The sequence below is a fragment of the Ailuropoda melanoleuca genome, chromosome 16, assembly GCF_002007445.2.
Source record: "Ailuropoda melanoleuca isolate Jingjing chromosome 16, ASM200744v2, whole genome shotgun sequence".
NCBI lineage: Eukaryota > Metazoa > Chordata > Mammalia > Carnivora > Ursidae > Ailuropoda > Ailuropoda melanoleuca.
This window is the reverse complement of record NC_048233.1, coordinates 26862961-26889815: the sequence shown is the minus strand read 5'-3', so window position 1 is coordinate 26889815 and position 26855 is coordinate 26862961. Positions and strand designations below refer to the sequence as shown.

The 26855-nt window shown below is 42.4% G+C and overlaps 1 protein-coding gene across 1 annotated transcript in view; it reads left to right on the top strand.

The window, feature by feature from the left end:
* Positions 1-26855, top strand: part of TMTC1 (transmembrane O-mannosyltransferase targeting cadherins 1) — a 274127-nt gene that overhangs the window by 193547 nt on the left and 53725 nt on the right. Inside the window, exon 12 of the mRNA XM_034646018.1 lies at positions 14063-14206. Within this exon, the coding sequence (XP_034501909.1) occupies positions 14063-14206 (144 nt within the window). The remainder of the gene's footprint in view (positions 1-14062; positions 14207-26855) is intronic.

The window sequence follows — 26855 nt, the reverse complement described above, 5'->3', positions numbered from 1 at the left end:
GCACTGCATAGTAATTAGTGAAATTTTTCATCCTCTCAGACCAGGCTCAAAATACTTCTGATTTAAGTAGCATCATTTTTGTGTGGATACGTCTGTGGTGAATTTTCAATGGGTGTGGGTGTTTTGTTTTGTTTTACTTTTCAGTTTAAATAAATTGTCACTCCTTGTGCTAGAAAAGGAAAATACCAGTACTATTCATCATTTTGATGATTATTCATCCTAGATGACTGGAAGATTGCCCTGATTTTTAAAATTTAATTTAATTTAATTTTTTTAGAGAGAGAGCATGCACACAAGCAGTGGGGGGGGGGCAGAGAGGAGTGAGAGAGAATCTCAAGCAGGTTCCATGCTCATCGCGGAGCCCAACATGGGGCTTGAGCTCAGGACCCTGAGATCATGGCCTGAGCCGAAATCAAGAGTCGGATGCTAAGTCGACTGAGCCACCCAGGCGCTCTAGATTGCCCTTATTTTGATATTGCTCTTAATTTGCTGAAGTTGCTGATACGGAGATTCTACCCCCCTCCCAACTACCTCATCCCTATTTCAACTTCAGTGTATTTGATTTTTTCCATATTTGTACACAGCAAGAAAGAGAATGATTAGGGAAATGCAGGGCTAACGGTGCTATTATCTGAAATCAGTCCCAACAATTATCCATGTCTGTTGTAATGACTGTGTAGATCCCAAAGGCAATGATGAAATTAGTCATTAGGATTGTATCTAAACCAGTATCGTTTTGGCTGGCTTACAATTCTAGAAAGAATGCTACATTAAATTGGTAATTATATATGACATGAATATTCTGCTTCTCTGAAACCTTATTCTATGTTTTTTAAAGATTTATTTATTTCAGAGAGAGCTGGGGGGGAGGGGGGAGGGGGAGCAGAGGCTGAGGGAGAGAGAGAATGCTGGAGCAAACTCCCTGCCAAGCAGGAACCCAACGCAGGGCTCAATCCCAGGACCCTCAGATCATGATCTGAGCCAAAATCAAGAGCCGGCCACTTAACTGACTGAGCCACCCAGGCCTTGCAACCTTGTTCTATTTTTTAAACAAGATGGAAGTGCTCCTAACTTCTCCTCCCTTTCGTTGTACCTCATTTATTCTGTTTCTGTAGTGCAAGGGCAGTCTCCCCTGGAAAATGCTGCAGCTGAGGTTACAGGTTCAGATTAAGACCCAAATCAGCAAAGGAAAATGGCAGAACTCTTTTGTTAGCTTTGTTTTGCTGGGAGGGGCAGCTGTGATGTTTATACCTATTCCGGGTTCTATAGAGTTTGGGATTCCATATGGTTCAGAATCAGAACACCCCTGGTGGTTCTGCTAAATGCCTCCAAATCTCTCTGGCCATTGTTTAAAACCTGGAAAAATTTCTCCCATTCCACCTCGTGTGAGTGGGACTGCCCGATATCAGCTCTTCCTGCACAAAAACGCCTGTGAAATAACTCATCCAATAAGCCCAAACAGAGAGACCGTGGCCCAGCCTGGATAAAGTGCAGCAGATACTGAATGTGTACTTGGCCAATGGTTTGTTGATCAGCTTAACAAGTCAGTTAAAAGGGGAAAATCATAAAACCTTATGCACACTCTTGAGTGATTTATTGTACCCTAAAATTTCCCATGTACATCCATTCGCCAATCTTCAAATGTCAAACTGAGCTTTTTCCTTCGGGTAAGAGCCTAATGATTATAATCTGCAAAAATCACGTCCATAAGCCATTTCTCTGATGATCAGGTTTTGATACTTTAAAGTGGGATAAAAATGTAATGACTGGGAGATTTTTCTGATTTTTATCCTATAGTTTTTTTTACAGATACTCTACATTTAATCAGCAGCAATTTCTCAAGCAATTCCCTTTTCTGAGTATTTCTAGAGTATTTACTTAGTTTTCATAGAAATAACAACTCTTTTTCACATTTATATTTTATCAATTTGCAAAATATTCATGGTACAGTTGCAATAAAAACTACAACTTCAATAAATTTGTTAATAAACACAACTGTCTTTTAGTCATACAACTCAACTCACAGGATCAAAAAGGCCCAGGCTTATAGAGAAAGTTTATTAAGTTGTGGGTATCCACCAGTATGTTTTATAGAGAATAGAGAATATCTGGAAATCTGATGACATAGTGAAGAGACTGTCTTTTAAAAGAGATTTCACTATAGGTGATAGAGCCATGGAAATTGTTTCTCATCTTATATTTAAAATCCCTGCATGACTCAGTTACTGGTTGGTTAAAATGCGCTGGCCGTTAAGAACCCTGCCGCTGGGAATGACTGCAGTTCACGTTGTCCAGGTGGGTCAGGAAGCTCTCCCTACTGTCAGCAGCAAATTACCCCATGTTCCACGGAGCATTTCTTCACTTAGATGCCCTCTTCCTCCCGGCACACTATAATAAGCACCCCCCCATACCCAGATCCACTAATGCATCCCAGGTGATTGGATATCAGCCCTGTGCAGGATTCTGTCCTGATAACAAGGGCTGTGATCTTCAGTCACAGACTGCTGTTTTCTTTTTACGGGTATGGTTTCAACATGAAATACACAGTAAATCCTCTAAGATTTCTACCTTCCCATACTCCTATCAAGCAGGAGATGCATTACCCTTCCCTGATGGTACTCAGATGTGCTTGGGCAGCCATGGGGCCTCTCAAGCGGCCTTATCTACTCCCAGTGTATCTGTTGTTGACGTTTTAAACAGAAAATCTGAAGGGAAAGAAAGCGGTGTTCAAAGAGGATAAAAGTCCTTGATCAGATTCTTTTTTATTGGCATAATTAAAGGGGAAGAAATGTGCTTTTAATGCTCCTGTCCCAAAGAAATCTCTACTAGCTATTTAATTGCCTTCCACGTGGGAAAGGATAGAACTAAAATCTTTCTGACTGGAATTTTTAATGCATAAAATAGAGACTCGTCATGATAATAGCAACCATTGATAGCATTCTTTGCATTCCCTCCTGTGTGAATAACTGAAACTCTGCAAGGAGACTCCATTAGACTGAATGAGTCTATGTGGGAAAAAGGAAGTAATAAAAGAATCGAGGAAACATTGTATCATCAGAGTCTAAAGAAATCTAACCATGTGTAAGTAACCCCCTGTTCACTGATGTCCTGAGTATATCGATAAAATTATTACAACTCCTTTGAAAAATGGTGTCTATAAAGCTAGTAGAGTTTGAACATTTTTTTAAAAATCAGGATTTAATGGTTATTTAAAAAGTCCTTCATTACACAGCCTATTTTAAGTGAATATTTAAAATAACTCTTACGAGTGAAGTGACCTTGGATACCAGCTGCCATGTATTTCTGGAAAGAATTTAAATTCCAGGACCATTTGTTAACCAGGTTTAACAAGTGGAGATGGGCTCTTCTGCCAGTGTGGTATTTTCATTTATAAAAGTCTAAATACACTTCCCCCTATCACAAATACACACTTGAAATTATTTTTATTTCTTTTTGTTGATGAAATTAGATCCTCCCTGTATTTATTTTGTGTTAATTAAGTCTGGCAGTTTTTTTCATTAAATTCAAGAATTAAGCACTATTTCATTGAGAAAACTAGAATTTAGTGACCATACTTACGGACTAAATTTCCAAATGAAAGTTCTGTAATTTCTATTGAAGAATATTTCGCTGTCTGGTTTTTTGTTTGTTGGCTTTTCCTCCTGCCTTACACCACTCTTTCCCTTCAAGAACTCGCCGTGCTTCCCCAGGAAACAGAATCCCAGGCGGGGATCTGCAAGCAGGAAGTCCATTGAGAAGCGCTCTCTGAAACGCTGGGGAAGGAAGCCGGGGGACCAGGATGGGCAGAGGGACAGTTGACAGGCAGTGCAGTTCTAGGGCCTCAGCTGACCCCTGAGGAAGCTCTGGAGCTGCGAGGGCCCCTCAGGATGGCCATGAGTGGAGGCAAGAGATGGGTCCCCCATGAACCCATCACTGCTGCAGGCAGGGAGAGTAGCCTCGGGTGAGGCGGTTCCCTGAGGCTGAGAGCAATGCCCAGAGAAGACCTCGCTGTGAGCTGTCAGCAGCTGGGGAAACAAGTGTCTCAGCCGTGAGTGGTGTCTGGGTGGTGAGAGATAGCATCTGCGACCCCGGCTTAATTTACAATTTCTTATATAAGCAGACATGATAGTTTTAACAATATCATTTAGATTTTCTGTTAAAGTGACAACATATGAGGTAACATCATACCTCCTAGGGTTAAAATATTACCAGATAACTCCTATAAAAAGCTTAAAGCAGTGCCTAATACCTGGCCGTGATAAAGTCATTAAATTTTAATCTATGTCCCAAATCTGACCACTTCTCTCCACCTCCACTGCCCGTCGTGTCTCACTTACATTCCTGTCTCTCAGAGCCCCTGCAGCTGCCTCCAGGCCCCACACCGGCTTTCTCAGACCTCACCTCCTGCCACTTTTCTTGCTGGCTCTGCTCCAGCCACGTGGGGCAGCAAGGCACACACCAGTCCGGCCATATTTCTATTCCAGGGACTCTGAATTTGTGGTTCCCTCTTCCCAGAACAGCCCCTCACTGTCTAAAAGCTGCCTCCTTCCCTTCCTCCAGACTCCCTACTTAGGTCATCTGGTCAACAAGGCCTTCCCTGGCCACCCCATCTAAGAGTGCAGTCACCAACAACATACTCTGTTCCTCTTCTTTGCTTCATTTTCTCCACTGCTTTTATCACCCACTCATCTACTTATTTTCTTAAGTGTCTTTCTCCCTCCACTAGAAAGGAAACCCCATGAGAGTAGTGATTTGTATCCTTCTACCCAGCCTGGAGAAAAATGCCAGGAACATGGCACTTCGTAAATGCGTGTTGGATGAGTGAACGCTACATGTAAACATCTTTCTACAGCCTTTTTTTTTTTTTTTAAGAATGTGAATTACCTGAAATTTCTAAAAATGGCAGCTGAGTTATGGTGTAAAAATTAAAGCTATCAAAAGCAGTCACTTCTGCAGAGCATAAATTTCATTTGCCCACAAACCCATCTTGCCCTTCTCTTCCTCAGAGCTTGTTTAAAACCCTTCCTTTAAAGCCTTCACTTTATCCACTTCTCTGGGCACTTTTCTATTAATATGTAAATATTCTCAGGGTGCCTGGATGGCTCAGTGGGTTGAGCATCCACCTCTTGATATTGGCTCCGGTCATGAGATCGAGCCCCATGTTGGTCTCTGCGCACCCCAGGGTCTGCTTGAGGTTCTCTCTCCCTCTTCCTCTGCCCCTCCACTCCCCACTCACACACGTGCTCTCTCTCTCTCTCTCAAGATTTATTTATTTATTTTTTATAGAGAGAGAGGTGAGGGAGAGAGCACGTGCAGGAGCAGGGGGAGAGGGAGAGGGAGAGAATCGCAAGCAGACTTCCTGCTGAGCACAGAGCCCAACACGGGGCTGGATCTCATGACCCTAGATCATGAGCTGAGCCGAAATCAAGAGGTGGACGCTCAGCCGACTGAGCCACCAGGGCACCCCTCCATCTCTCTCTTAAAAAATAAAAGTAAAAAAATGAAAGTATAATAAATAAAATATTTTAAAGAGTCTCAGGTAATCCGGCCTCTGCACTTCCTGTTTCCACCTTCCTGCCCTTCGGTCTGTGCCCACCTTTCCAGTGTTGAGATTTCCTGGCGGTCTCAATGGCTTCTCCTTTATTTCCCTCTCGTTACCCCCCAGCCGAGGGCGGTGTCGGCTCTACCACCTAAACTGCTCTTCGCAAGGGCACCAGCTGCCTCCACGTGGGGAGCTCGAGAGGAGGACACTCCTTCGGAATTAAATTGCTTGACTCTCCGCAGCATCAATTTTGTTGACCTCTCCCGCCTCCTTAGGGCGAATTCTTTTTCAGCTTCCCTGCTGCCTTGGTTTTCCTTCTTTTCTCTGGACTCTCCTACAAACCCTTGGTGGAGTTCTCAGGTTCCTCTGCTAGGCTTTCTTCTCTTTTCAAGCTTGGCTTTCCTCCCAGGGGATTTCTTCAGTTCCAAAGGCTTTGGTTAGCATCTGTACGCTGATTAACTCCCAAAGCTGTAATTTTACCACGTAACTTTCCCGTATCAGAGCCGTCCATCCGGCTGATTCCTGGACGTTTCCACAGATTTCCCTCTGCACCTGAAGCTCACCTTATCACCTTCTCTCCAAAACCTGCTCCTTGATTTTATTGCCCTCCTTTGCAGTTTGTGCTTAAGCCAGGGTAAAACGTTTTGTTTCCTGAGTTCTGTTTGGTTTGCTTTCTCTCTTTCAAACACCTTCCTTCCTCATCCTACTTATATCCCCTCCTCCCATTCCCCAAACCTTCAACCGTTACTGCCACGCTGGTAAACATCATCTCCCCTGGAAACACCTTGATGAGTACCATGGCTCCTGCCCCCCACCACCCCCAGTTTCTGCTTTGTCTCTTTCTGCCATGTGTGCTCTGATCACAGTGCATGAAAGTAATTTGGTGTCCTTGTCTCTCCCTCTTCTGCCACGGGACCTCCTTAAGAGCAAGGACTCCTGTCTGTCTATTGGCTGTGGGCCCTTAGCAGAGGGCCTGGTGCATTGTAGATGCTCAATAAATGTTAAAATGTTTGTTGAAAGAAAGACTGAATGAATATAATGCACAAAATATCACAGACCCTGTTAGAGTCCAAGGACAACTCCGTAATACGCAGTGTTTCTAGGTGGGAGAGCTGTAACAATTCAGATGGAATGACTCTTCATTGTGCAGTATTGTCCCATGCATCACAAGGTGTGAAACACCCCCACTCCTGCTGGTGGTGACCACCAACTCCTGAGGTGGATATTCAGGATATGTGCCCTTTTCTCTCCCCATCACTCATGATCTTCGTGGGCAGTTATAGATCAGGAATAGGGACACACGTTCCCCACCCACCGCTGTCTTATTCTAAGTTGATAGGACAACCCAAGTACTATTCATGCAACGAAGTGTTACTACAATGAGGATTCCATGTGCACGTTGATCTGTCGCACGGGACTTTGAACCTCCTTACAACCTTGGATGTAGCTTTTAAAATTGCATGTGTCTGGAATTCCATTTGGTGTTGAGCATATCAGAAAGGTGTGGAGGAAATTGCTCTGGTGCCTGTGGGGATCGCTTGCTTTAGATGATGAAGGATTGACAGGCTTTGGAATGAGGGTTTCACAGAGAACGTTCCTACATTCTTAAAATGGAGAGAGTCACATGTCCTTCACATCTGAGAACCCACAGCAGAGGAGAGACAGATGGATACAAGATGACTTGACTGTGCACTGGGTTAGTGATGAAGAAATAACAGACGTTATTCTGACTGATGGGAGCAAGTCGAAGGCCACTGACAGCAGCGAAGAGAATGATTTTTTTTTTGGAGGATGAGAAATCTGTATGAGAGAAGGAGACCTGGCAACTTCAGCCTGGTATGGGTTCGTTAGGGCTGTAGAGGGAACCAAAAAATACCACCCAGAGATCCTCCAATTTACCCCAAAACACTGTTTGTAGTGGAACAAGTATGATGGCAGGTATGTTTATACCCATCATCTCATTTGCTCACACAGAAGGTCAATATGCTATTGACCTTATTGTTAGAGAGAAAGCAACTGAAAGACAGGCATAAATTCAAAACCACGTATCTAGAAAGTCACCCGTGGCTTCTGACTCCAAGGCAATTCCCCACCATCTGCCACAAACACCAAAGTTACCTCAGCCTTCTGAGAAAGGTTAAATTCTGTTCACCTTTTCCTCTCTGAAAGAGCAGAGAGGTATTTAATTCAATACATTTCCAGACCTTTAGAGTTAAATTGTCAGGAATCAGGAAAATTCAGCCACTTAAAATGACTCATTTCCTGAGGGCATCCGAGAACAGGGTTTTACTCTAAATTCTCTTGGAAAATCAATTGGGTGGAGTCCTGGATCACGGGGAGAGGTCATGCATTGTGAGAGGTCAAATAATTGAGTTGGCCCTCTTTGGAGAACATGTCCCATTTCCGTAACTGCCGAGTGAAGTTTTTTCCAAAGCTATCTGAAATGGGTGGGAAGGAGAGTAATGCAAAAAAGTGGGGAGACTTATTTGCTGGGTGTTCATGGCAATTTCAAACAAGTAAAGAAGCAGACCAGTCATGTCACCTGGTACATTTTAGTGACACGATGGTTCAAATCTTGTAACAGGAAAAAAAACAGGCACTTAAAAAATGCCAGAGACTAATCTGGTTGAAAATATGCTGCTGACTCCTGAATTAAAGTTTACTTTGGGTGGTTTTTTTTTGTTTTTTTTTTTTTTTTAGTCCAGTGAAATTCAGGTTTTATGGTTGACTTTTTTCCCAGCCATGTTTTTCTTTTGGATTTTTTTCTTTTTCTCAACAGGAAATAGAAAATAAACATCTGACCTTAGCATAGTTCACCTCAAATAAATTAATCTGTGGAATGAAAATCAGACAAATAAATCAGGGTGTGTATATTCTGAAGGGAAATTGCGAACTGGAGCTCATAATACAATATTGCTTGCACAATGAAATGCTTTAGAAGGGACTCCAACGTTGAAAAATTAAAAGCATCCTTAACTTTGAACCAGACTGTACAAAATTCAAAGTAAATGACTGAACATATAAAACCACACTTCAGTCACATCCGTCTTATGTCCCTGGGTGCTCAGGCTGGTGTTGAGGTTACAGCTTAAGAACAATAGATGAGAGTGTACAGACGTCTTGGGCACTTAACTGAGTGTTGCTGCTTCTAAAAAGCTTTTCCGAATACTGCAGTTTTCAGAAATACCATGGTTATTTTGTATGGCAGGTAACATATTTTTCCAGTGCATAAGAATCTCAGTAGCCAAGTGTCCTGAGTATTGGGTTTATCCTACTTCTGTCCCTGAGAACTGGTTCCTGTAAGACCATAGTCGAATGGATTGGCCAAAGAAAAAAAGGAGAAATTATTCTAAATGGAAGCTCTAATTGGTAGCAGTTTATTTATTTGCTGAAGGTGGAATAACTCATGAATTTTGGGGAAAATAAATGGATTGACAGGAACCAACTATCTTCTTAACACAAGAACACAACTGCTTCTGAGATTTTTTTAAATAATCTATTATCTACTCTATTTCTTTCCTCAGCTATAACATAGTACAGTAATTCTACTTAAAGGATTAGGGTGGTTAGGGATGTCTGGGTGGCTCAGTCAGTTAGGCATCTACCTTTGGCTCAGGTCATGATCCCAGGGTCCTGGGATCAAGTCCTACATCAGACACCTTCCTCAGCAGGGAGCCTGCTTCTCCCTCTGTCTGCTGCTTCCCCTGCTTGGGCGCTCTCTTTCTCTCTCTGACAAATAAATAAATAAAATCTTTAAAAAAAAAAAGTTAGGGTTAGATGAGATAATGGAAGAAAAAGTGTGAAGTATCATTAATATATCCTAAGTCCCTTTGGACCCATTTTCTTTTGTTCCCACCCCCAGTGATGATCTATTAACATGTTGTTGATGTCGATTCTCAGAACTAAGGTAACTGGGAATGGAGAGGAATAATAATATACGCAACTACCGGGGCGCCCGGGTGGCACAGCGGTTAAGCGTCTGCCTTCGGCTCAGGGCGTGATCCCGGTGTTATGGGATCGAGCCTCACATCAGGCTCCTCCGCTATGAGCCTGCTTCTTCCTCTCCCACTCCCCCTGCTTGTGTTCCCTCTCTCACTGGCTGTCTCTATCTCTGTCGAATGGATAAATAAAATCTTTAAAAAAAAAAAAATACGCAACTACCTACTTTATCAATTCTGCCTAAGGAAATGCTACTAGATAAAAATTAAGAACCCCTTAAATGCTCAAATGGACATGTACTTACCAAGAATACAAATTATCCAATACTTGAAAAAAATTATCTTCAGTTCGTAGAACTGTATCTCTATATTTAGATTTCATTTTTATTTTATTCTATTTTTTGGAGGGGGAGGGACAGAGAGAAGGAGAGAGAGAATCTTAAGCAGGCTCCCCGCCCAGCGGGGAGCCCCATGCAGGGCTCAGTCTCATGACCCTGAGATCATGACCTGAGCCGAAATCAAGAGTCGGATGCTTAACTGACTGAGCCACCGAGGCGCCCCAAGATTTCATTTTTAGAGAAAAAATAAGCTTCGTTATACCCTGGAACTGCTTGACAGTACAACATATTTTCTGTATAATAAATTTTAAAAATTTAACTCACCAAAATAAAAATGACAATTAAAGAAATAGCAAGAGAGACCCCATAAGCAACACAAATATTGAGTAAGAGTGTGAGAAAGAAAATCCCATGGCTGTTCACTCGTCTTAAAAAAAAAATAGGTTTGAAAATCACCATTGCATTCTATTCAGTGAGGCTTTTGTTGGGATTTTTTTAGACGGGGAAGGGAATAATCACTAACAGAACTTTTGTAAAGGTACCCGTAGAAGTTAAAGTCAAGATGGGCTTAATTTATTCTGACAAGGGATGTGGCAACATAAGCATCTCTTAAATTGTTCATTTTTGCAGTAGAAAATTCCCCTCCTGGAGACCTCGGTATTGACTTGGACCCAAGCTAATTCAAACACAAGTTCATTTAGAAAGTAAACGCAGGAAATAACCTTGTCCTTACATAGGTCTTCAGTAAACAAGAGAAGAGTATGTGTTTTAAGAGAATATCTACATCTATCTAAAACTCAAAATAAAATGGGTTTTTTTCCTGACCTAGTTATTGAAGAGTCCTGTTGATGAAATTCAGCTTTGTTTTATAAATAATGCAATGCTTGCTTGTGAGTAGCTGAACCGAATCAGATACCCAGTGAGACAGGATGTTGCTAGCAGACGCTTACTGTTACCAGGAATACACGATATCACGCATTTCTCAGGTGGAGGGCTCTGCGTGGCCGTAGATTCAGTAAACCACTCTAGAGGCCAGCACTCCCCTTCCTCCCCAGGTCGGGAGTCTTTCTTAACATACAGCCTCTTCCCTGACTGTGGCTGGCAGACGAGTTCTTGGAGCACAAGTCACACTCAAGGCCCTTTTCCTCACCGTGCTTCTGTCTGTTCCTCGTTGCTTCCTTTCCCACTGCTTGTTTCTGGTTTTGAGAGTTTGGTGTGGACTTATAGTCAGTTTCTGAATTGGAAAAAAAAAAAAAGAGACCCATTTTTGGACTCGGCGAAATGTGAAAGCTCATGAGTGTTTAAGTGACAGTGGGATCTTGAGTGAATATGAAGTTTGACAAGGTGGGCGGAGAGCCAATGNGGGTCAGGAGTCTTTCTTAACATACAGCCTCTTCCCTGACTGTAGCTGGCAGACGAGTTCTTGGAGCACAAGTCACACTCAAGGCCCTTTTCCTCACCGTGCTTCTGTCTGTTTCTCGTTGCTTCCTTTCCCACTGCTTGTTTCTGGTTTTGAGAGTTTGGTGTGGACTTATAGTCAGTTTCTGAATTGGAAAAAAAAAAAAAGAGACCCATTTTTGGACTCGGCGAAATGTGAAAGCTCATGAGTGTTTAAGTGACAGTGGGATCTTGAGTGAATATGAAGTTTGACAAGGTGGGCGGAGAGCCAATGCTGAGAGGAGCTGCTTGACAGTGTGGACGGCGTGGCAAGAGGTGGGTGAGTGCATGTGGAAGACCTTATTGGATTTAGACTGCCCTTTCCCATTGGTAGTGCTTCCATCTCAGACATTGATTTCAAGGGCTCCCAAGCCTCAAGGAATAAGGAAAAGATCCAGTTTTAAGAAGGCAGATGTCCCCGGAAAGCTTCCTATTACAGCTGGTCAACAGGGAAACAAGAATTGTTCTCACCGTGTTCACTGGACATCCCTTAAATCTTCGGGAGGTCAGAGATCTTGGTTCATCATCTCTCCCTGCCAGAAAAAAAAAAAAAAGTTTCTTTGACTTGAAGATTTCGAGTCCTGGCTGCGATAGGCTTTCTGTAACCACTTCTAAAATCACTCTTGGACACAAGCTTCCTAGGAGACTTTTGTGGGCATGGGGTGCACGAGCAGGTCCAAGAGCATTTTGTCTCTCATCATAGCTCTGATGTTCCTTGGTGGCATCTCAGAGAGCGAACCAAGGACTCCTTCCCTCAGGACTGTGAGGCTGGGGGTGATGGGACCACCACCAGGGACCTCAGGTTGTCTTCGCCTGAGTGCCGGTGACCTGAGAGAGACTAACAACAGTGCCATGTGCTGGCCCAGTGTGCTTTCCTTGTCCCAGCCTCTTCTCATAGTGTCTCTCTCCCCGACAGCCTCTACTGCCATTGAGAGTAATTAGGGCTTTCAAGCTTTGGGAGGACATAACATACCTCCAAGTAGATTCTGTCCCTTGTCAGCCATGGGGAGCATCCCCTGACATGTCATCCTGAAAATGCTAGTTCTGAGGGATGTTCATGTTCGTTGCTGCTTTAGAAGGGAGTAGGGAAGGGAGGATTATATGGTCAAATAAACTTGGGGAACTTTGGGTTAAGTAAGGATTAAAAAAAACCAAACCCATGAGACTTGTCTTGTCAGTTTTAATAGGACCCCCTTCTGTCTGAAAACATAATTAATCTTAGAAGGTGTGGAACAGAGTGGGAGGAAGCAAGCATGTCATTTGATTGTCAAGAGACTTGACAAGTACACATCCTATTTTTATTTCTTCAGCATTATCTTGGCTTTTCTACATTAAGAGCAGTTCCACGGGCGTATTCAGAGTACTCCGGGTGACAGAGATGGAGTGAACCTCTTAGTCTGCTAAATATTCCGCTCTAAATATAGCAGAAACAACTAAGCCGTGTAGCTGTGCGGATTTGCCTTCTTGATGGTTTTGAGTTAAGGAAGTAAATTGAAGCCCTTCCTTCCTTAATCAGCATAAATTTGGTTTGCTGATGTATCCCCGATCCGCCTTTACATTTGCTTTTGAACATTGGGAATACTATTTTCACTTGGTTGTGGATTACTTAATTTTTTTAAAAAGTGTTTGTCAGGATTTTCATTTTGAGAACTGTATCAGGACAGTTCATACCAAATTACAGTAGGAGGAGGCAAAGGAGATAAAATGGAAAACGAGAGCCAAGAAGGAAAGCCATTTTAGGAATAAAGTTTATTTTTATGGGAAGACATTGTGTATTATCCTTTCTCAATAATGGCGGTCTTAGGGATCGTCCAGTCCAGACACGTTCATGAAGATGCCCTCATCCAGGGAACCCCCAGTGTCTCGTGTACATAGTGGGCACCATACAGGCGGCTGCTCAGCGGTCCCACCGGCCCAAAAAGTCAGAAGCAACGAGGCAATGAGGATTTTCTGTCAAAGCAAATTGGAAGTGATTATAGGCGCCAAAGGATTAAAATTTGTTTAACCCTTGATAGATTTGCATACTGTATATTTTTGCACGATTTGGGGGTTATTTACTTATGCCACTAAGGGTCAAATATGTGCTTTCCAGCCATATTTACTTGCTTGCAGTACCGGGAATGGCCAGCAATCCCTGTACTGACGGATGAAAGATTACGCCAGACTTTTCTGTGAAAGAGAGGAGAAGGCAAGGGGGTCAACACTGAGATGGAGACCCTTTGCTCTTCTTTGCTCCCACTTTTATTGGTCCTTCAGGATAATCACAAATCCTCATCACTGTTCCTCAAGCACTTGATGTGTGACAAGGGGTCTTACTGAAAGAGGGAGGATCTGTTTACGGGAAAGCTATGATATGCTAATTTGCATGGTCTGTGAGTTCTGCTAAACATAGCCTAAGGGACAATGCCTACATCTCTTGGTCACAGGGCGACTGTTCGGGCTAGGAAAGTTTCGGGAAGGCAACTCTCCGAGGCATTCCAACAGCAGAGTGGTCACACAGGCCTCGGCATTCCAAAGGCCTATGCCCTTCTCCGAAACCTTCCCTGTCCTCAGCGGCCTCCGTGTTACATTTCAGCGAGCCAAGTATTATGGCTGATTTCACGCCCTACATTGACCCCAACTCTGCAGCTGCACACCTAGTTGACCATTAAGATTTCACATGGACAAACCATTAAAATAAAGGAAGAATTCAGTGTTTCATTTTGGTTGTGGCATTCCCGGGGGGGGCGGGGAGCGGGAGAACAAGCACATCGTGCCCAGCTTAGAAGTTTTTGAGCAATCGTGGCTGAATATTTCTAATTTTTCAGGTTGTATCCTCGCCACGCAAGTGCCCTGAACAACCTTGGAACACTGACGAGAGACACAGCGGAGGCAAAGATGTACTATCAGAGGGCTCTCCAGCTAAATCCACAGCACAACCGGGCTCTTTTCAATCTCGGCAATCTCCTCAAGTAAGTAGAGTGTGTACCTTTGATCTGGTGGTCTTGTAATTCAGGAGATCCTTTCCTTCTTAATGCTCATCTGGTTGTGCTCCTGTCTCTTCTTCCCAGATTGGAATAATCGGNTCTCTTCTTCCCAGAGTGGAATAATCGGGTTTTCAAGCTTTGAGAGGAGGTCATGTCCATCTGAAATAATTCTATCCCTCATCAGTCCAAAAGAGTATTTCCCAGAGTGTCTCTCTGGAAGTGTTAGTTCTGGAAGGTGTCTCTAGGTTGCCTGTAGAGGGGTAGGAATAGGGAAGGGTTACATGGTCAGGTAAACTTAGGAAATGTTGAGTTAGACCAAGAAGACTCCCCCTCTTGCAAGAACCGTTAATATGCTACATGCCTGTGAATCTCCAAGAAGGCAATATGGAATACATTTCCCAAAGTCAATTTTTTTTTTGGTAAGGCATTTCCCAAGTATTCCCTGAGTATACTTTGGGCAAAGCCCTTGTCTAGGAAGAGCAGTGTGCTCTAAAGCTGCGGCCAGATGACGTAACCATGGCTCGTGTTCTGCGTGTACTAGCAGTAAGAAACGGAGCGAAGTCGGCCTCGACCTGTCATGGTAACTCTTGCTTTTAGGGAGACCTGCTAGGTACAGTCAGTCCCTGGTGTTTGCTTTTCACTCACTGCCCTGTAAAAGTTTGATAGTGCAATTTGTATCACTGTAGACTAAAAGAGGTTTGCATCTTATAATTTTATTAATACAAAGTCTAGGCTTCTTGGTGATGGTGCCGGCATCTGTAGTTTTGGCAATAACGAAATGGTGGCAGTTATGGGATTTAACTTCTAAACTGAAGAAAACAGGTTGAAAACATCGGAAGTGGAAATCGGATGAAAAATGTTTGGAATGAGAATGTAGTGATGTATTTATCTCTGCTTGTTGGGGTGCTGACATTCTACATACTTACTGGGGGCACCTGGGTGGCTCGGTCGGTCGGCTGGCTGACTCATGGTTTCCGCTCAGGTCATGATCTCAGTCAGGGTCATGAGATCAGGCCCCGAGTCAGGCTCTGTGCTCAACATGGAATGTGCTTGAGATTCCTCCTCTCTCTCTCCCTCTGCCCCTTACCCCTCTTTCTCTCTCTTTCTCTCTCTCCCTAAAGTAAATAAATAAATCTTTTTAAAAAAATCTCCACACTTACTGAATTGGTTTCTGAGTCTCTAAACTTCTAGAGCCCTCGTCGGGTACCTTTAAAGCTCATGGTTTGCTCTGTCCTCTTGTCCTCTCCCTCACGGGGTTGCCTTCATTGCCTCAGTAACTCCATGCGATGCAACGTCTTCACCTTCCTGTTTTCTCCTTGAATTCGACACATGCAGATAGATATTGGTCCTTTTTTGTAATGTGTGTTAACGTGTGTTTTTATCGAATCCCATTTGGACAGAAGCGCTGGAGTGGGTGAATCACAGAACAGCCTAATATATCGTATGACATGATAGATGCCGTCCTGAGTCTTAGGAATGAATGGCTTTGTCCAGGTACGGGAGCACGAAATCAAGGAACACTATACAAAAATACGTAAATGCAGGGAAAGTACAATTCAAATGAAAGAAATAAAAGTATAAATCAGCAAAAACCAAATACACTTTTTTTTCAAATTAGGTAATTTTTTGTTACAATTTCACACACGCTGAGAATGACGAGAAACAACTAAGAATGAAGTGGGACACGCTGTGACAGAAAAGCCATTTTAGGACTGGTCAGCGCCTATAGAGAATAATAACCAATCAAGAGATGTGGGGAAACGAGTAGTTATTGCAGGTAATAGTTGCAGGTCAGTAGGGTGCTTTTTTACTCGCCTATTTTTATGAGCTCTTACTTCTTTATGTGAAGTCCCAAGGACTCATGTTTATCAAGTCATTGCTGTATCTGTTTAAGTCCTACCTTAGAGCGCAAATAATTTTATGGCTGGATAAAGTGCTGTCAGTGTCTTTTGGGTTGCCTGGATCACACAGTACTGATTTTAAAGACCACATCGATGAGTATTTGTTCCACCAAAGAGCCAGCTCTAGTGGCCGTTGTTGTTAGGAATGCTGTCCTGCAGTTATGAAGATCATATTGTACTGAATGAGGCCCTAGTTAAAAATGACAGTCGGCAGCCCTTACGTGCCATCTCGCCGAGACGCGCGCTCTAACCTTCCTTTTTCAGTCACGTGTTATCGTCATTGGCTGTTATCATGAATGAGGATATGTGAGTGAAAAGGACAAGGAATTATTTTTTGGACCGTGGTAATGGCTATTTTTCACAGTAGGAGGGAGTCCTGGATACTGAACGTAGGGTTTTTTCTCTCTTTGTCAGAGATTTTGTCAAAATCAACTCTTGACAATGATCCAAACCAACAACAATGCCTTACATTTATGTAAGACTGCAGTTCCCTGAGTGCATCTTTTTTTTTAAATGAGGCCCTCCGAGTCACTCTTGAAAGTAGACGAGGAAGAAGAGGGAACGAGGGTCCTGAGAAGAGGAGTGCCTTGTACAGAGCCACTGTGGTTTTGTTTTTTGGTTTTCTTTTGATTTACATCAGAGAGCAGAGTGGATATACCCATGTAGATTATCCTTACAATCTAGTGGAAGAAAATTGTGATAATAGCCAATATTTACATAATACTTTACAGTTTACAGATACGTATTTTCATATGTGTTATTTAATTTGCTCTTTAATTTGTCGTGAAAGGTATTATCATCCACATCCACATTTTACAGAACCAAGGCTCAGAGATCTCATGTGCCATTGGCTAGGCTCTGGCAGACCCAGGACTGAATCCCTGCCCTTGGACTCCTGTTCTAGTCACTTTCCATGCTGCCCCAATAGCTCTCCAACCCAAAAATTACTTAATATTTAGCTGTTTAATGACATGTGATTGCCTTTTGGGAGAAAGGTCTATCACGGGTTTTTGTTTTTTTAAGGAAACGGTAATGTTTATTTACATTATGTCCTTCAGTAGCAGAGAGACGTGACCAGAAAGTAAAGCTAATCCACATTTAGTTAACTCTGAGTTTCATTTCCACTTTCCTTAATATATGTCTGCTATTAAGTAGCAATGGGTCAAGACAAAAAAAGATAAGGATATTTTAAATTGTGTTTGATCCAATCCATTTTACTATTTAAGATTTTTACCCTATCTGTTTCTCATTAGGCAGCTAAGTTTTTTAAATTGTGCCCCCTCCCTTTTTTTTTTTAATCTAGAAGTTAATGCTCATTCTGAGAACCTGAGCGTCTTTTTAGATGCAAGCGTTAGATTATATCATCCTTGAGAGCAGGGCACTGTCATTATTCCTGTTTCATAAATGACAAAAGGAGGGCTTGGAGAAGCAATGCGCCAATGCCCCCCTTAGGGAAGAAAGAGAAGGCGTGGCAATTGAACTAAACCTGTCTGACCACACTTGACTGCCTCCTTGTGGCTCCCCTCAAAACTGGGCTACAGCCCAGAGCAGCACTGTCCCACAGAAATGTAATGAGAGCCAGGTCTGTGACTTAAAATTTTCAGGTAGCCATATTTCAGGACATAAAAAAGGTAGAATTAATTTTAATCGTGTATTTTATTTAACCGCAGTATATCCAGAATATTATCATTTTAATGTGATCAATATTAAAAATTAATTTTAAAATTGAACATGTAAAAATATTACTGAGCTAGTGTGCATTTTTTTATAAGTAATTCTTGAAAACCAGTGTATGTTTTATACTTACAGCCTATCTCAGACTAGTCCTATTTCAAGTGTTCAATAGCCACACGTGCTTAGTGGCTGCTGTATTGGACGGCACAGACCTTTATTAATGACCTTGACTTTGAGAGAAATGCAAGACTTTGTCCAGGCCAGAAGCTCTAAGTAAAATGTGATTCTGTCAGAACATTCCAAGAATCTTATAGCACTGAAGACAAATTTCTTTTGAATTCTTGGAATTATACGACATCCAGCTTTAGACCTGTTCACAGCAATAGATTTCAATGAATGTTATCCAAATATATTTGGCCTCTTTCTTGACCGTTTCACTGGACTTGGACACTAACCTATTATGATTCTGTGAGGCATATTTACCGTGTGACAGATTAATAAGGAACAGCTTTCCATGCCAGCATTCTTAATTTATATTAATTATTGTTGTCTTTGCTTGGAACCTAAAATGTAAAAGAAAATAGGCAAGATTAGCATAAACGTTTTATGGATGAAAAGAGCAGAAGTCCCTGATGGCTCAAGAGAATATAATCAAATATGTAAATTCAGGGCATGGGAAAATATTTGTATGACTGCTTGGATAAAATAGTTGCTACTGTTTGCTACTGAAACAGAATATGAAAAGAACCTCTTAAAGAATTACATCATGTCTCCCTCATTGCCAAAACTCCCTTCCATTCACATGATAGGATATGGGCATTATATGGGTATTACAATAAATATTATAATCAAAATACAGAAGAAAGTGAAGTGGGATGTCCAACAATTGAACTATATAGAAGTTGAATTTCAAAAACAAAATACATTTTTTAGTCTGATCCTTTAGAAAATTAAATCCTNGGCTCAGGTCATGATCCCAGGGTCCTGGGATCAAGTCCTACATCAGACACCTTCCTCAGCAGGGAGCCTGCTTCTCCCTCTGTCTGCTGCTTCCCCTGCTTGGGCGCTCTCTTTCTCTCTCTGACAAATAAATAAATAAAATCTTTAAAAAAAAAAAGTTAGGGTTAGATGAGATAATGGAAGAAAAAGTGTGAAGTATCATTAATATATCCTAAGTCCCTTTGGACCCATTTTCTTTTGTTCCCACCCCCAGTGATGATCTATTAACATGTTGTTGATGTCGATTCTCAGAACTAAGGTAACTGGGAATGGAGAGGAATAATAATATACGCAACTACCGGGGCGCCCGGGTGGCACAGCGGTTAAGCGTCTGCCTTCGGCTCAGGGCGTGATCCCGGTGTTATGGGATCGAGCCTCACATCAGGCTCCTCCGCTATGAGCCTGCTTCTTCCTCTCCCACTCCCCCTGCTTGTGTTCCCTCTCTCACTGGCTGTCTCTATCTCTGTCGAATGGATAAATAAAATCTTTAAAAAAAAAAAAATACGCAACTACCTACTTTATCAATTCTGCCTAAGGAAATGCTACTAGATAAAAATTAAGAACCCCTTAAATGCTCAAATGGACATGTACTTACCAAGAATACAAATTATCCAATACTTGAAAAAAATTATCTTCAGTTCGTAGAACTGTATCTCTATATTTAGATTTCATTTTTATTTTATTCTATTTTTTGGAGGGGGAGGGACAGAGAGAAGGAGAGAGAGAATCTTAAGCAGGCTCCCCGCCCAGCGGGGAGCCCCATGCAGGGCTCAGTCTCATGATCCTGAGATCATGACCTGAGCCGAAATCAAGAGTCGGATGCTTAACTGACTGAGCCACCGAGGCGCCCCAAGATTTCATTTTTAGAGAAAAAATAAGCTTCGTTATACCCTGGAACTGCTTGACAGTACAACATATTTTCTGTATAATAAATTTAAAAAATTTAACTCACCAAAATAAAAATGACAATAATAAAGAAATAGCAAGAGAGACCCCATAAGCAACACAAATATTGAGTAAGAGTGTGAGAAAGAAAATCCCATGGCTGTTCACTCGTCTTAGGTCTGAAAATCACCATTGCATTCTATTCAGTGAGGCTTTTGTTGGGATTTTTTTAGACGGGGAAGGGAATAATCACTAACAGAACTTTTGTAAAGGTACCCGTAGAAGTTAAAGTCAAGATGGGCTTAATTTATTCTGACAAGGGATGTGGCAACATAAGCATCTCTTAAATTGTTCATTTTTGCAGTAGAAAATTCCCCTCCTGGAGACCTCGGTATTGACTTGGACCCAAGCTAATTCAAACACAAGTTCATTTAGAAAGTAAACGCAGGAAATAACCTTGTCCTTACATAGGTCTTCAGTAAACAAGAGAAGAGTATGTGTTTTAAGAGAATATCTACATCTATCTAAAACTCAAAATAAAATGGGTTTTTTTCCTGACCTAGTTATTGAAGAGTCCTGTTGATGAAATTCAGCTTTGTTTTATAAATAATGCAATGCTTGCTTGTGAGTAGCTGAACCGAATCAGATACCCAGTGAGACAGGATGTTGCTAGCAGACGCTTACTGTTACCAGGAATACACGATATCACGCATTTCTCAGGTGGAGGGCTCTGCGTGGCCGTAGATTCAGTAAACCACTCTAGAGGCCAGCACTCCCCTTCCTCCCCGGGTCAGGAGTCTTTCTTAACATACAGCCTCTTCCCTGACTGTAGCTGGCAGACGAGTTCTTGGAGCACAAGTCACACTCAAGGCCCTTTTCCTCACCGTGCTTCTGTCTGTTTCTCGTTGCTTCCTTTCCCACTGCTTGTTTCTGGTTTTGAGAGTTTGGTGTGGACTTATAGTCAGTTTCTGAATTGGAAAAAAAAAAAAAAGAGACCCATTTTTGGACTCGGCGAAATGTGAAAGCTCATGAGTGTTTAAGTGACAGTGGGATCTTGAGTGAATATGAAGTTTGACAAGGTGGGCGGAGAGCCAATGCTGAGAGGAGCTGCTTGACAGTGTGGACGGCGTGGCAAGAGGTGGGTGAGTGCATGTGGAAGACCTTATTGGATTTAGACTGCCCTTTCCCATTGGTAGTGCTTCCATCTCAGACATTGATTTCAAGGGCTCCCAAGCCTCAAGGAATAAGGAAAAGATCCAGTTTTAAGAAGGCAGATGTCCCCGGAAAGCTTCCTATTACAGCTGGTCAACAGGGAAACAAGAATTGTTCTCACCGTGTTCACTGGACATCCCTTAAATCTTCGGGAGGTCAGAGATCTTGGTTCATCATCTCTCCCTGCCAGAAAAAAAAAAAAAAGTTTCTTTGACTTGAAGATTTCGAGTCCTGGCTGCGATAGGCTTTCTGTAACCACTTCTAAAATCGCTCTTGGACACAAGCTTCCTAGGAGACTTTTGTGGGCATGGGGTGCACGAGCAGGTCCAAGAGCATTTTGTCTCTCATCATAGCTCTGATGTTCCTTGGTGGCATCTCAGAGAGCGAACCAAGGACTCCTTCCCTCAGGACTGTGAGGCTGGGGGTGATGGGACCACCACCAGGGACCTCAGGTTGTCTTCGCCTGAGTGCCGGTGACCTGAGAGAGACTAACAACAGTGCCATGTGCTGGCCCAGTGTGCTTTCCTTGTCCCAGCCTCTTCTCATAGTGTCTCTCTCCCCGACAGCCTCTACTGCCATTGAGAGTAATTAGGGCTTTCAAGCTTTGGGAGGACATAACATACCTCCGAGTAGATTCTGTCCCTTGTCAGCCATGGGGAGCATCCCCTGACATGTCATCCTGAAAATGCTAGTTCTGAGGGATGTTCGTGTTCGTTGCTGCTTTAGAAGGGAGTAGGGAAGGGAGGATTATATGGTCAAATAAACTTGGGGAACTTTGGGTTAAGTAAGGATTAAAAAAAACCAAACCCATGAGANAACAGCCTCTACTGCCATTGAGAGTAATTAGGGCTTTCAAGCTTTGGGAGGACATAACATACCTCCAAGTAGATTCTGTCCCTTGTCAGCCATGGGGAGCATCCCCTGACATGTCATCCTGAAAATGCTAGTTCTGAGGGATGTTCGTGTTCGTTGCTGCTTTAGAAGGGAGTAGGGAAGGGAGGATTATATGGTCAAATAAACTTGGGGAACTTTGGGTTAAGTAAGGATTAAAAAAAACCAAACCCATGAGACTTGTCTTGTCAGTTTTAATAGGACCCCCTTCTGTCTGAAAACATAATTAATCTTAGAAGGTGTGGAACAGAGTGGGAGGAAGCAAGCATGTCATTTGATTGTCAAGAGACTTGACAAGTACACATCCTATTTTTATTTCTTCAGCATTATCTTGGCTTTTCTACATTAAGAGCAGTTCCACGGGCGTATTCAGAGTACTCCGGGTGACAGAGATGGAGTGAACCTCTTAGTCTGCTAAATATTCCGCTCTAAATATAGCAGAAACAACTAAGCCGTGTAGCTGTGCGGATTTGCCTTCTTGATGGTTTTGAGTTAAGGAAGTAAATTGAAGCCCTTCCTTCCTTAATCAGCATAAATTTGGTTTGCTGATGTATCCCCGATCCGCCTTTACATTTGCTTTTGAACATTGGGAATACTATTTTCACTTGGTTGTGGATTACTTAATTTTTTTTAAAAGTGTTTGTCAGGATTTTCATTTTGAGAACTGTATCAGGACAGTTCATACCAAATTACAGTAGGAGGAGGCAAAGGAGATAAAATGGAAAACGAGAGCCAAGAAGGAAAGCCATTTTAGGAATAAAGTTTATTTTTATGGGAAGACATTGTGTATTATCCTTTCTCAATAATGGCGGTCTTAGGGATCGTCCAGTCCAGACACGTTCATGAAGATGCCCTCATCCAGGGAACCCCCAGTGTCTCGTGTACATAGTGGGCACCATACAGGCGGCTGCTCAGCGGTCCCACCGGCCCAAAAAGTCAGAAGCAACGAGGCAATGAGGATTTTCTGTCAAAGCAAATTGGAAGTGATTATAGGCGCCAAAGGATTAAAATTTGTTTAACCCTTGATAGATTTGCATACTGTATATTTTTGCACGATTTGGGGGTTATTTACTTATGCCACTAAGGGTCAAATATGTGCTTTCCAGCCATATTTACTTGCTTGCAGTACCGGGAATGGCCAGCAATCCCTGTACTGACGGATGAAAGATTACGCCAGACTTTTCTGTGAAAGAGAGGAGAAGGCAAGGGGGTCAACACTGAGATGGAGACCCTTTGCTCTTCTTTGCTCCCACTTTTATTGGTCCTTCAGGATAATCACAAATCCTCATCACTGTTCCTCAAGCACTTGATGTGTGACAAGGGGTCTTACTGAAAGAGGGAGGATCTGTTTACGGGAAAGCTATGATATGCTAATTTGCATGGTCTGTGAGTTCTGCTAAACATAGCCTAAGGGACAATGCCTACATCTCTTGGTCACAGGGCGACTGTTCGGGCTAGGAAAGTTTCGGGAAGGCAACTGTCCGAGGCATTCCAACAGCAACTCTACATTAACCCCAACTCTGCAGCTGCACACCTAGTTGACCATTAAGATTTCACATGGACAAACCATTAAAATAAAGGAAGAATTCAGTGTTTCATTTTGGTTGTGGCATTCCCGGGGGGGGCGGGGAGCGGGAGAACAAGCACATCGTGCCCAGCTTAGAAGTTTTTGAGCAATCGTGGCTGAATATTTCTAATTTTTCAGGTTGTATCCTCGCCACGCAAGTGCCCTGAACAACCTTGGAACACTGACGAGAGACACAGCGGAGGCAAAGATGTACTATCAGAGGGCTCTCCAGCTAAATCCACAGCACAACCGGGCTCTTTTCAATCTCGGCAATCTCCTCAAGTAAGTAGAGTGTGTACCTTTGATCTGGTGGTCTTGTAATTCAGGAGATCCTTTCCTTCTTAATGCTCATCTGGTTGTGCTCCTGGCTCTTCTTCCCAGATTGGAATAATCAGGTTTTCAAGCTTTGAGAGGAGGTCATGTCCATCTGAAATAATTCTATCCCTCATCCGTCCAAAAGAGTATTTCCCAGAGTGTCTCTCTGGAAGTGTTAGTTCTGGAAGGTGTCTCTAGGTTGCCTGTAGAGGGGTAGGAATAGGGAAGGGTTACATGGTCAGGTAAACTTAGGAAATGTTGAGTTAGACCAAGAAGACTCCCCCTCTTGCAAGAACCGTTAATATGCTACATGTCCTGTGAATCTCCAAGAAGGCAATATGGAATACATTTCCCAAAGTCAATTTTTTTTTTGGTAAGGCATTTCCCAAGTATTCCCTGAGTATACTTTGGGCAAAGCCCTTGTCTAGGAAGAGCAGTGTGCTCTAAAGCTGCGGCCAGATGACGTAACCATGGCTCGTGTTCTGCGTGTACTAGCAGTAAGAAACGGAGCGAAGTCGGCCTCGACCTGTCATGGTAACTCTTGCTTTTAGGGAGACCTGCTAGGTACAGTCAGTCCCTGGTGTTTGCTTTTCACTCACTGCCCTGTAAAAGTTTGATAGTGCAATTTGTATCACTGTAGACTAAAAGAGGTTTGCATCTTATAATTTTATTAATACAAAGTCTAGGCTTCTTGGTGATGGTGCCGGCATCTGTAGTTTTGGCAATAACGAAATGGTGGCAGTTATGGGATTTAACTTCTAAACTGAAGAAAACAGGTTGAAAACATCGGAAGTGGAAATCGGGTGAAAAATGTTTGGAATGAGAATGTAGTGATGTATTTATCTCTGCTTGTTGGGGTGCTGACATTCTACATACTTACTGGGGGCACCTGGGTGGCTCGGTCGGTCGGCTGGCTGACTCATGGTTTCCGCTCAGGTCATGATCTCAGTCAGGGTCATGAGATCAGGCCCCGAGTCAGGCTCTGTGCTCAACATGGAATGTGCTTGAGATTCCTCCTCTCTCTCTCCCTCTGCCCCTTACCCCTCTTTCTCTCTCTTTCTCTCTCTCCCTAAAGTAAATAAATAAATCTTTTTAAAAAAATCTCCACACTTACTGAATTGGTTTCTGAGTCTCTAAACTTCTAGAGCCCTCGTCGGGTACCTTTAAAGCTCATGGTTTGCTCTGTCCTCTTGTCCTCTCCCTCACGGGGTTGCCTTCATTGCCTCAGTAACTCCATGCGATGCAACTTCTTTACCTTCCTGTTTTCTCCTTGAATTCGACACATGCAGATAGATATTGGTCCTTTTTTGTAATGTGTGTTAACGTGTGTTTTTATCTAATCCCATTTGGACAGAAGCGCTGGAGTGGGTTAATCACAGAACAGCCTAATATATCGTATGACATGATAGATGCCGTCCTGAGTCTTAGGAATGGCTTTGTCCAGGTACGGGAGCACGAAATCAAGGAACACTATACAAAAATACGTAAATGCAGGGAAAGTACAATTCAAATGAAAGAAATAAAAGTATAAATCAGCAAAAACCAAATACACTTTTTTTTCAAATTAGGTAATTTTTTGTTACAATTTCACACACGCTGAGAATGACGAGAAACAACTAAGAATGAAGTGGGACACGCTGTGACAGAAAAGCCATTTTAGGACTGGTCAGCGCCTATAGAGAATAATAACCAATCAAGAGATGTGGGGAAACGAGTAGTTATTGCAGGTAATAGTTGCAGGTCAGTAGGGTGCTTTTTTACTCGCCTATTTTTATGAGCTCTTACTTCTTTATGTGAAGTCCCAAGGACTCATGTTTATCAAGTCATTGCTGTATCTGTTTAAGTCCTACCTTAGAGCGCAAATAATTTTATGGCTGGATAAAGTGCTGTCAGTGTCTTTTGGGTTGCCTGGATCACACAGTACTGATTTTAAAGACCACATCGATGAGTATTTGTTCCACCAAAGAGCCAGCTCTAGTGGCCGTTGTTGTTAGGAATGCTGTCCTGCAGTTATGAAGATCATATTGTACTGAATGAGGCCCTAGTTAAAAATGACAGTCGGCAGCCCTTACGTGCCATCTCGCCGAGACGCGCGCTCTAACCTTCCTTTTTCAGTCACGTGTTATCGTCATTGGCTGTTATCATGAATGAGGATATGTGAGTGAAAAGGACAAGGAATTATTTTTTGGACCGTGGTAATGGCTATTTTTCACAGTAGGAGGGAGTCCTGGATACTGAACGTAGGGTTTTTTCTCTCTTTGTCAGAGATTTTGTCAAAATCAACTCTTGACAATGATCCAAACCAACAACAATGCCTTACATTTATGTAAGACTGCAGTTCCCTGAGTGCATCTTTTTTTTTAAATGAGGCCCTCCGAGTCACTCTTGAAAGTAGACGAGGAAGAAGAGGGAACGAGGGTCCTGAGAAGAGGAGTGCCTTGTACAGAGCCACTGTGGTTTTGTTTTTTGGTTTTCTTTTGATTTACATCAGAGAGCAGAGTGGATATACCCATGTAGATTATCCTTACAATCTAGTGGAAGAAAATTGTGATAATAGCCAATATTTACATAATACTTTACAGTTTACAGATACGTATTTTCATATGTGTTATTTAATTTGCTCTTTAATTTGTCGTGAAAGGTATTATCATCCACATCCACATTTTACAGAACCAAGGCTCAGAGATCTCATGTGCCATTGGCTAGGCTCTGGCAGACCCAGGACTGAATCCCTGCCCTTGGACTCCTGTTCTAGTCACTTTCCATGCTGCCCCAATAGCTCTCCAACCCAAAAATTACTTAATATTTAGCTGTTTAATGACATGTGATTGCCTTTTGGGAGAAAGGTCTATCACGGGTTTTTGTTTTTTTAAGGAAACGGTAATGTTTATTTACATTATGTCCTTCAGTAGCAGAGAGACGTGACCAGAAAGTAAAGCTAATCCACATTTAGTTAACTCTGAGTTTCATTTCCACTTTCCTTAATATATGTCTGCTATTAAGTAGCAATGGGTCAAGACAAAAAAAGATAAGGATATTTTAAATTGTGTTTGATCCAATCCATTTTACTATTTAAGATTTTTACCCTATCTGTTTCTCATTAGGCAGCTAAGTTTTTTAAATTGTGCCCCCTCCCTTTTTTTTTTTAATCTAGAAGTTAATGCTCATTCTGAGAACCTGAGCGTCTTTT